The 12,088-nt window shown below is 42.2% G+C and overlaps 1 protein-coding gene across 1 annotated transcript in view; it reads right to left on the reverse strand.

Moving 5' to 3' along the window:
• Window positions 1-366: 366 nt before the first annotated feature.
• Window positions 367-12,088, reverse strand: part of LOC141988367 (uncharacterized) — a 72,950-nt gene continuing 61,228 nt past the window's right edge. Inside the window, exon 3 of the mRNA XM_074954147.1 lies at window positions 367-491. Coding sequence (XP_074810248.1) covers window positions 367-491 — 125 coding nt within the window. The remainder of the gene's footprint in view (window positions 492-12,088) is intronic.

A 12,088-nucleotide genomic window follows, 5' to 3' on the forward strand; every position in this document is an offset into this window, starting at 1 on the left:
ATTTACCTTCCAGAACGTCAGGCATTGGTTCTTCCCAGGCCGGCTCCAGGCGCTAGCATTCCAAGCAGATGCTTGGGGCGGCAGTTAGAAAGGGGCGGCAGTGTTTCCGCGGCGGTGCCAATTTGCTGGCAGCTTCTCTGTCCTGCTGGCCACGGCGGCAGCTTCTCCCTTCTGCCGTCCCCGGTGGCAGTTTTTTTCACTGCTTGGGGTGGCAAAAACTGTAGAGCTGGCCCTGGTTCTTCCACCCCCGAGAACATGATCGCAGTCTTCTTGAAACTAATTGTCAACACAAAGCTCTTGCATGACGCAGAAAAACTGCCCAAGAGCTTTTGCAGAGAAGATTCACTGTGGGCAACCAAGACCACATCATCTGCAATCTGGAAATCTCTCAGAACTATCCTTCACCTTGCTTTTCACTTGCAACCTTGCGATGTTGCACAAGCCTCCATCTAGTCTGGTTTGGAGATAAATGCCATCACTGCTGTCCGTAACTGTGTGAAGAAGCAGGAATGAAAAGTAGATGTCAAAAAGCACAGGGGCTATGACACCCTAGTGTTGATATCAAAGGCATCTGATTCTTTGTTTTCAGACACTACAGTTGCCTCCATACCTTGATGTAATGAGTGAATGATGTTCATTTAGAATGATGTACATTTAGAATCTAATCATATTCTTGCTGTTTTTAAAGTAAGGAAGACTGTGGTCCATGACAACCTTTGTCTTCAGTATGCCATGCTGAAAAACTATCTATATCCAAGTGGTTTTACTGACAGATCACATGGTAATGTTCTGATGAATTTTCAGACCAACCATCTGGGTAGTTATAGGGAAAAAGTGCCACCTAGTGGTTAGAATAGGGATCCAAGACTCCTGGGTTCCATGACGGCTCACTTGCTATACATTGAGAAAATCAGTTTCCCTTCCATATAATGGGGATAATAATATTTACATATCTCATAGGAATACAAATGGCTTAATCCATTAACATATGTGAAGCACTGTACTGCTGTAGAACTTCAGGCAGCTCAGAGACAAAATGCTACAGAAATGCAAAATATTACAGTGTCCCCTCTGGGCAGGCTGGAGTTACTTTTTAAAAGGAACGTGAAGCTCCAAGATCTGGTAAAATGTCTCTTCCTCTTGCATTCTTTAGTTAAATGCCACCTCTGCTAGAGAGGATGTGCAAAGGTCCATTTCATAGCAGGATAACTGAGGAACACAGTTTAAATGGTTTGCCAATGGTTAAACTTGCGGCTGAGATGAGCACAGAACCTGTTTATCATTGTTTATCTACAATGCCCCTTATAGAAGCTAGCTCCAGTCTCTGTGCTTAGGACACCTGTACCATGGGGATAATACTGCTAACCTATCTGAGTAAAGGGCCCAGCCAGAGAGCTACCAGGAAACTGCAAAAGTATTAGCTACATGTTTTTAGATGGGCTAACTAAGGCACAGAAAAATTGAGTGCCATGGCAGTGAGGTACAGCAACCCAGTGGTTTCAATACTGGCTATAGAACCAAGTAAGTTGTGTTCTGAGGTTGGGTCTAACACTTACCTGCCACATTTTGTAAGACGTGCATTAACTGAAGAGGGCCCCAGAGCAGCCTTTACTAGCCTTTCTTTATATGCGATAAGAATATTTCCTTTACCATGCTGGCAAAGTAGATCTTATGTTGTCCTTATCTACTGCTTTCCTGACCTTTAAGTGCTTTGGTTTTGTAAATGATGTGCTAAGGAATTATATTGTCGTCACTTAGCAACTGAACTTTCTTTTTTAACAATGTTTTTATTTTTGGCTTTATCGTCATCCTCATCAATCACAGCTCCAGGGAAAGTGAAGAAGATGGCCTTCCCATCTGCAGATCAGTTTGGATTCCCCTCTGAATCCTGAATTGAAGCGAATACTTTGCAAAGTTTGGCAGTGAACAGTCCCCATAATATTTGGGTTACACAAATCCTGGGTTCAGGACACAGACCTCCTCCTTTCTCTGACTTCGAAAACATAACCCATCACCCCAGAGAATTAGCTCCCAGGATTATTCAGGCCACCCGTCATTGCAAAAATAAGGATATAGTTTAAAGACTCTGAACTATGTTTCAAGTCAGAATGTGGGATGCGAACCCTTTTGGCTTTGCTGGCTTTGTTTGTGAAAACTTCATCTGCTCCCTAACATCAAAAACGCTCCTACCCTATTTGTTAGTTGCTGCTTAAAGGCTATTATTACCTGTTAGAAGTCTCCAAAGCCTATCCCTACAACTAGGCAGCAGCAAAGAGCATTGTACCTATGCACAGTTCAAATGAAGAATCTATTTGAACCAGAAACTATTAACAGGGGCAACCGGTTTCTTTTGAATAGATGGGTTTATGGAGCACGTGGATTAGCTGAGAGAGTTCAATTTCTGTTTTTATTTTATTAGGCATATTTTTGTTTGCAATTACATGCGCATATCTTCAGTTATCTGTCACTGACTGATACAATGAATGCTCTGTTATTTGTTATACTGTCTTGGCCTCAAATGAGATCTCATTTCTTGTGTTGCTAACTATATTTAAAATTCAATAAATTATTGTCAATTAAAAGAAAAACTAAGTTTTGGAAAGAGCAGCATAACCCTATTTGGCCTACATAGCAACATATAAATAAACAAAAAGAAAAGGAGTACTTGTGGCACCTTAGAGACGAACAAATTTATTTGAGCATAAGCTTTCATGAGCTACAGCTCACTTCATCCGATGTAGTGAGCTGTTGCTCATGAAAGCTTATGCTCAAATAAATTTGTTCGTCTCTAAGATGCCACAAGTACTCCTTTTCTTTTTGCGGATACAGACTAACACGGCTGCTACTCCGAAACCTACAAACAAACAAGGAAATGTATGAGGTGCTAAATTGTCCTGCCTATCCTGGAAGGCACGGCTGTATTATTGGGATTGTCATGGACGGAGAAGTCAGCACAAGTAATCCAATAGGTTCCTGGCCAGCTAACTAATCACTGTCACTGATTTTAAAGTCAAGCCACTTGGTTTCCCTATTACTTATCCTGAAGGGCAACAGCAATTGATCGGCTGGCTGGCTCAGAGACAGATTCTGTACATGAGCAGGGCTGCCAAACACCAAGCCATTTTCCTTTATCCCACCTTTGAGCAAGCTTGCCTACCCTAGAGTGGAATAGTGTTAGTTAGGAATACGGAAGTCCATTTATTCATGTCTGAATGCTGGTGACATCATAGTAGAATATTCTGAAGCCTTCTTGATCCATCTTTACCTTCAGGCACGCAGCAGATGACCTCCCAACTGATCTGTCGTATACCATGTATCCATTTCCTTGCTGATCACACCATACTACAATGCCTCGCCCCCCTCCCCATTCCTTATATGATAACTTTGTCGAGGTTATTTCCATCTCTATGCTATTGTGCCCAAAGTATATAAGTTTGCACTTGTTGATTTCCAAAAGCAGTCCACTTCTCTCTAATAATATTTCTAATAGGAGCTTTTATTTTCTTTTACACCCAGGAGATACAAGAATCTTTATCAGCACCACATCTCAAAGTCTTCAATTTTCCTCTTGTTAGCAGCATTAGTTTCCCAAGATTCACATCCATGAGTTGCTATGGAAATGGACAAAATTAAGCTTTCCACAAGTCAAATTTTTGTACATTTCAAGATGCTATAGTTTTTCTACATTTTAGTATGGTAGGTCATGGCTGAGCAAGCCATCCCTAATCATCCTCTGATTTCTCTGGAGCAGCCTCCTTGATTGGGTTGCATGATCCCAGATAATTAACTGCGTCTACTACCTCTACACTTTGACCACTGTCCATGACGTTGGATTGTATCCTGTTGTGATGGGATGTACCAACCCCGCACAGGGCCAACAGGGACAGACCAATCACTGTGGGCCCAGGAGGCCACGCCCCCCTTTCCCCTGCTGTGCATACTCCAGATGTAAGAGCCAGATAAAAGTAAGCAGCCCAGCTCAGTCGGGGCTGGCTGAGGAGGAGGAGGGACGTGTACTGTAGGCTTCTGCAGAGATACTGGAGACACTCCAGGTAGTAGAGCCCGTGGACCCGAAGTATGCTGCAGATGACTCTCCAACTCTGGAGACAGATGAGGATGCCAAGCTGCCGCCAGCCAAGGAAATGCCTGGGATGCAACTTGTGGTAGGAAGTGGCCCACAGGATGTAGTAGAAGCCGATGCCTAAACCTTTAATGGGGAAGTCCCTGACTTCATAGGGCCCTGGGTCAGACCCCAGTGGAGCGGGCGGGGCCGGATTCCCCTACCACACCCCACAGGCCACTAGGTGTGGCTGCTGTTTGCTCTTGGCCCCATCCCGGAGGCTCAGGGACCATAGACTGTTTGTCCTGCCCCACCCATGGGCTATAGACTGATTGTTGTTCTGCCCTGCCTAGAGGGCCAGAACCCCAATTGCTCCTGCCTGCCCCAGCCCAGAGGTTTAGGGGCCATAGATTGTTTGTTTGCTCGGCCCCACCCAGGGGGTCTGGAGCTCACCTTGCTGCAATTACCTGATCTAACAGGGAATCCCGACACCTGGGTGATAGAGTATATCAACCTCAAACTGGGACAACAGAGGCGGCCTGGCTCCACAAACAGGGCCCCCCGTCACACCTGCTATTATTGATCATGTCCACATACATCCATATTGTTTTCACCACATTCAGGTATAGTCCATATCCCTCATTAACTGTTTTTACAGACTCCAATATTCTTTGCATGGCATTGATGGTCACAGCAAAGAGAACCATATGAACATATCTCAGATCTTTTAGAAGGTGCCTGCCACTGGAAATCCCAGCTCCTTCCACTTCATTAAAACCTTCCCATGCTTGTCTGACAACAAATTGTGGTCATGTTGAAAAGAACTGGGGACATAATGCACCCTTGTCTCGCACCCTGCCCAGTGGAAAAAACCATCACTGGCACCCACTGCTATTTGTACCATGATCTGTTGTTGACAGCAGAGGCTTGTTATGAGTTCAGTGAGATGCTTTGGAATCCCCACACATGCCAATATACTCTAAATATGGTCATAGGGTAGGATGCTTTGGAGAAGTCAACGAAACACTTAATCTATATGTATGGTATGTTTGTATTATTTACCATATTTGGACTATATTACTGTGTCACATCGTAGTTAATTTATTATTTGTTGTACTAAACCACAGTATGTTTTTTTTGTTTTTATATCGGGAATGTGAATTCACTGTGTGGATGTCAGTAGTTCTCTCCTTTGGTTCTACTTGTTGGTATGAAACTTTTTTGCAACTTGTGTTATCTGGAAAAAGGCAGTAGCCATGCAGGAGAGTTAAATTATTAGCCATAATTTAACTTGAAATTGGAGAGGTGCCTCCCAACCTGGTTCTGGATCTCAAACCTCAAGGGTTTGAAAAAAACCTCCAGTTAACTTAGTAGCTACTCCAATACTTTCCACAAGAGTACACAATTATCTAGTTTAAATGGCCAGACTCGGGGAGGATGACAGCCAAATAGTCCTGGGACCATATTAGCGGTCTTGGGACCATCAGGTTTCTGCAACTGTGACTCTCCATTGCCATAAGATCTGTTGGCTTTTGTTTATTTTGTAACCCGATCTGTTTCTATAAATTTGCAGCCTGTTAGTTATTTCCTTCTAATCGTGTCCTGTGTGTAGGCCTGAGATTTAACTCACCTCATAAGAAACCAACCTTGGGTGAAGCTCAGGGATTTCACCAGTAAAATTAAGGCAAAAAATGCTCCACTGCTGCTAAGGTGCCCCCACGTCAGAAATGCCCCCAACAAGAGTTATAACACCATGGGTTGTAAAGTAGAGACACCCAGGCGCCGGGAAGTTTAGGGAGGAAACAGAAAGACCCCAAGAATTGGTAAGATAGATAAGAGAAGCTCTGACCAGTGAATTTATGCTGACCATCTGCACAAACAAAGGACATAAATAAGTTACAATTTAGGCATGAGAGATAAAATGTAAAAAGAGTTGAGCAGGAAGGAGAAAACATAGGTGCCATTATATGATTGGTCACATTTTACCAATGTTACCTAGGGGTACTGAATAATGTGATGGGTTTAGAGAAGTTAAAGGAGGTAGCTAGTTTTACCTATATAACGTAACAAATAAACAATGCTCTTTGGGAACCATCTCCGGACTGGAATTTAACATTAAGCTGACCGTGACATGCAGAGGCATCGCCGGAACCCCCAGACGAGAAGATCCTGACTGGCCATCGGGTGAATTTTGTCTGCATATTGGGAGTGGCGAGCATAAGAGATTTGCTTGGTATATGTATTCTGTGTGTGTTGCTAATAAATAGATGTTTAGAGCACAGCTGTGTAAGGCTCTCTCACTGGGACAAGGTTCTGCAGACCCGTAAAGCCCGGAGCCCCAAAGGAAAGGACGAGTACTTACATTGACCAGGTTTCTTCCTGAGTCCCGTGGGTAAGGATAGGTGCCTTACACCTTGAACCCTCAGAAGGGAAAGGGTGGGGGTGTCTAAATTGATTGGGTCACACTTTGAGCCCTTGCTGGGCGGGGTCCCCTAGATTTTTTTTGCAGGCAATGTCTTCCTTTACACATACTTGCAGTAAAAGATTATAGGTATGCACAGGCATCATTTGAATTTAGTAAAACAATAAGATAAGAGGCAAGATTGCTGTGCAACTTGTGTGCAGATGGATACAGCATAAATAATGTAAACATTTTTCAACATTGTGGTGTACTGAGAAGATTCTGTTTCATTAGATGTCTTGCAGCACATATGGACTTCTGTGTTTGGGTGAGCCCACTGTAACACATGTATTCTAAAACCTAGGCACAACCAGAAAATAAAAAATGCAATGGCAGCCTTAATCAAATGCGTTTTGCTACCAGTCTAAATATCTGGCAGTTGGGGACTATTTTTCTTCAGGTTTAACTGTGTCCATAAGTGCCAAAATGGGTAATTATCTGTACTTTGTGCATTCCATCTGGACTGCCTGCAAAATTTGGAGGTCAACTGAAAATTGGAACCTACATATTTATTTTTTCTTTATAAGAAAGTCTTTCATGATTCACCTTCACTCCCAGCCAAGAGAGCTGAATATTACTCATGTTAGTCAAACCAATTCTTTGATGATCAGAGGGCACTCTTAACAGGAAAACCACTGTTTTCCCTTCCTACTACAAGCCTGGGGCCATGATTCAACAAACCACTTAAGCATGTGCTTATCTTTAAGCAAGTGCATATATCAGATTGAAATCAATGGGACTTAAAGCCCATGTTTAAGTGCTGTGCTGAAGCAAGACCCCAGCATGCGGACTTCATATTATTCGCAGATGCTGCTGATCTGGCAATTAAAGGAAAACTTGGCTATGCCTTGGCTGTGCCTTGCTTTTCCATGACACCAGTAGGTCAGTATTTCAGCAGTAGCATGCAATATGGTCTTAAACCGGACCAGAATAGTCTGAATAGAAAGGTATCACAGAGTACTTGTGAACTACTGTAAGATATCACCACTGTTGTAGGTTGGTGTAAATCATTCTAAAGCACAATATATTCCTGGGTGGTTAAGAGCTGCAAATGGCTTATTACTAGTATTACACTAACACTTAGGAACCTTAGTCATGGACCCCATGGTGCTAGGTACCATACAAAAATAAAAGAAAAAGATGGCCCCTGCCAAATCCCAAAGAGCTTATAATTAAGGGCTCTCTGTGTCTGACTCTAGGTGGTTAATCTTTCTTATTTCAAGATTCCCTAACAGACTTCTGTATGCAGAACTGGGCAACAGCCCATTAGTTGCCAACGTAAAAACATAAATCCTACAACATGCCTGGAATTCAGCCTTCAAAATAACAGCAATGTTTGTGAATTTAAAAATATATATTACTGCAACTATTCCAAGCTTTCCTAATATTATTTCCCATTCTGACGACGCTTCCCTTATTTTGCATTTATTTTGGAATTAAATCACAGCCTTCCTGGTAAAGCTACAGAGGAGCAAGCTGACTTGGGTTACTGCAATATGACAATAAAGAAGGATGTATTTACATGCTGCTACATTTATTGCTTTACCTCTGATGGATTCAAATTAGCTTGGGAGCAATCTTGTGCCAAAAAAGTTGGTTTAGCTTCTCCACTTCTGTATTCATTGCCATTTGACATATGGGATCCTGAACAACTGCCAGTTATAGTTCTCAAAAAAGGAACATACTGTTCACTGGCACTTGACTAGATGAGTAAAATCCCAGGGGTTCTTAAAAAGGTACTCCAGGTACAGAACAGTTTCCCACAGTAAACCCCAGAGAGGGGCTCAAACAAGAACATTTAGCTCAGGACCTGGTCATCTAAAAAATTCAAGCAGTTTTCGATGCAGGTTGTTGGGTTCAGTCCATTAGAAAAAATAAGCCCACCTGCAAAAGTCAGATCCGAATCTGGAATGGACCTTCTGCAAAATGTTTGCTTTTCCAGATATGCAGTTTTGATTTAAACCTATCTCTGATGATCTTTCTAAAGAGAATCTGATCATCTGCCCCCAAACCAAAGGGATTCTGCCTAATTTGAACCAATACCTTAATTGCAAGTTTTTAAAAAGTCCACGTAACACACACAATAAAATCAAATTTCAAACTATTAAAATTACTCTGACCTCTTAAAAACCAAACAGTGTCATTTTCCCCTTGTGGAGGGTAGAGTGTTACTTTTTATAGTAATTACATCCATTCCCCTTGCTGGCACAGGGCCTCCAGTCTCTCCTGCTCCGAAGAGTCTAAAAGTGCAAGATCTTTTAATTCAGCAAATATTGAACTTCAAGAAAGTCTTGTCTCTTCAGCAAAAGTTCTGATTCACCGAAGCAATAGAAAACAATCTCATTAAGAGATTGAATAGGGCTGAGTGCCCAGTCAGCACCTTAAACCTGCAGCAGCCAATCACTTTAACGGATTATTTTATAGCAAGGACAATCCAGCAATGCAGGACTAGGTCACACTGCAAATTCTCTCCTTGTCAACATACAGCAATCTGGTGCTCAAGGATTCTCGTATTGCTTTGAGAGACATCAAGTTTTGTACTGGTCATTTCATTTCTCAGAGGAACCTGCTGTCACTTGGCCTGCAGAATGAAAAGTTCCCCAGTGGACACATGAAAAGAAACTCTTAACAAGCTAACAAATAGAAATCCTAAGGAACAGCTCTGAACATCTACAATTGAGTATATATACACAGTGTATGTGTGTCTTGGAACTGATTTGTAAATGTTTCCACTGTGTATTGCTTGTAAAATTTCATAGCCTGGAAAGGTGCCCTGGGTGCTACGTCATTGTGTGAGCTGCCAGAGAAAGAAGCGGGTTAATAAAACAAACGTTAGAAGGAGAACACATTGTAAGAGGCAAAGTTTGAGCAAAGAGGCCTTTTTCAGACTAGGGGAGAAAGAGAGGGAGGAGTTATATTCTTAAATGTCATGCTCAAAAGGAAAAAAAAAGATATAAAGAGAGGCAGGCAGCTCTCCAAACCATTTAATGCATTCACCGGAACTCTGAAATCACCTTATGACTGTCATTGAGGGAAAGCCAACAATGAAAGACACTGGCAGCACCACACTAATTCAAATGCTGAAAGCACAGCTTGTCTTTCAGTGAAATGCCCCAGCCCTACACTCAAAGGAGATGCTCACAATGCAATTAGGATCTATTTTTAAAAGTTATAAGTCCATTTAATTAAAATAATTAACATAAAAGGACTGAAGCCTCCAGGGTTCTGAAATCGTAGACTAAGGCTAACTCTACTAATCACGCTGTCACAAATCACTATTTTTTTTTCATTCCTGTCCTTTTAAGCATTTTGAAAATGTATTGAGAATGCAGACGGTACTGCGTGTGCCTGTTGGGAGAGGTAGTTCATTGTAATTTATCTTCATTCTTGACAGGCTAACAACCGGAAGGAGGCTAGGGGACATCTCATTAGACTCTCATTAGCGGGGGGACCTCCAAAATCACAATGTAGGACATGGGAGTGGCATGGTCTCCTCTCCAGATAATTTTTAAAACAATTTTCTTCTGGCTGTGCATTTTGAATGGTTTCTCCAGCAAAAGGGGACGGACAGTCACAGAGGCAATAAAACCACATTTTCCACTGGTCACAAATCTGACAAAACACATCTTTTCCCCCTCAGTTCAGCTATGCATGACAATTTTGACAAATAGCTCCATTATGCCTACCCTTATACCTATGGATCAAGTAGTTACTAAGGTAAGGGAGGATTATGTCAAATGGATTGGAGGTACAGGAATGGCACTGTTCCCTAAACTATCGATGTACTCCTGTCCATTACAATGCACAGCAAGTTTGTCCACAGTGAATGGATTCATCCTTTTTCTCCCACTGAAAGAACCCCTCTGTTAAAAGTCTATGTTTGTGCTCCGTTAGATACTGATACGTTTACAACATATAAATCTGTTCATCGACAATAAACACAGTTACACAAGTTCATCTTGTGATAACCATACTGCGACAAATCCCTTCAACTCAGTGGAGTTACACCAGGAACCAGCGTGGCCCCTTGTACTCAGCCCTATCAAAACATCTCTCCCTATTTACATAGGTAGCATATTTCACTCCACTTTTGTCTTGCATTGAATGCAGACACCTAAACAGAGAATTACATACAAATAATTAAGTACAAACAGAGGCACTTTGCAACCAGTTGTAAAAACAAAATTATTTAAGACACAGTGAATCTCCATAATGTTTACAGCCCAACGTGTGCCCAGTAGACCAGCTCAGCCTAAGGTCAGCAATGGGCTTCAGGGCTATCTATCATTTAGCGTAAAGTCATTGAGAACTGATGCTTCAAATACATTAAGAACACCACCTTCCCAATGACCCTCAAATGCAGCAGCTCAGGCTGTTATTACAAAACATAAAGGGAGGAACAGTGGCTCATTCAAGACTGGCTCCCTTAAGCTGTAGAGGGCTAAATTCTCCTCTCAGTTAAGCTGGTGTAACACTGTAACTACGAGGAGAACTTAATATTGTGAGTTTTGTTCTTTAAGGTGTGTTTCTTTTCTTGTGTATTATTGTTCTGGACAGTGGGTCTAAACACCAGGTTTAAAAAGCGTAGATTATTTCTCTTCAGTCATTCAAATCTGGCAAGGTCCACTCTACCCACATCATTCAATCATGTTCCACACAATTTCTGTGGTGGTGTGTCTTTCAGATGAGACCTTAAAAACCAAGGGCCTGTGCACTCTGTATGAATGGCAAAGATCCCACAGCTCCTTTCACAATAGCTCAAGTTTTCCCAAATGGCCTTGTCTGCCTCTTCTCCCCACTGTTACAGGATGTGATGCACTCTTCCTGGGGGACCTTGTTGCTGCCCTCCGAGACCAGAGAAAATTCCCATGTACATTCAGAGCAAAAGCCTGATATTCTCACTCAGTCCTTATTGAGGGAAACAGCCACTGACATCAAAGGGACTTTGCCTGAGTAAGGACCAAATAAGATTCAGATCTCCGGATTAGGCCCATAGGTTGCATGGTGCTTTTCAGAACTTTTACAGCGAAAGGCCTTATATACATGCCAGACTATTTTTAAGCATGGGAGGAGGGCTCAGTAGTTTGAATCTGCCAGCATGATATTTAGGCTTATCGCAGAAATGTAGGTAAGTGAATGATGGGTATTTTGAGAGCTCTTAGTCCAATTTATGCTCAATTCAAGAAGCATTTTTGCATTTACCTTTATTCATACCACTTTTGTGCTTGTAATTGCAAAGTCATGCAAACAGACAAACATGCTCCCAAGCCACAAAGGACTACAGTGTGGGAAAATAAGCATGGGGCCAAATACTATGAGTTGGCATGACATGGTAATCAGCCTCGTGGAGGGACAGGTAGTACGGAGCCTGCCAAGCACACACTTCCAGGTTGGATTATTTATCAGCTCTTGTCCCCCTTTTGTGTAAGCAGTCTGTATCCACCCCTAAATAGAGGCACCTCCCTCATGAGAAAACAACTCTTATGGCTCTCTTAAGGGACACAATGTTTTGCTTTAAAGCTCCAGAGTCATTTTTTAAGAAAACATGTCAGTTCAAATAAAGCTTC

This window comes from Natator depressus, chromosome 6 (genome assembly GCF_965152275.1).
Source record: "Natator depressus isolate rNatDep1 chromosome 6, rNatDep2.hap1, whole genome shotgun sequence".
In the NCBI taxonomy this organism is placed as follows: Eukaryota; Metazoa; Chordata; order Testudines; family Cheloniidae; genus Natator; species Natator depressus.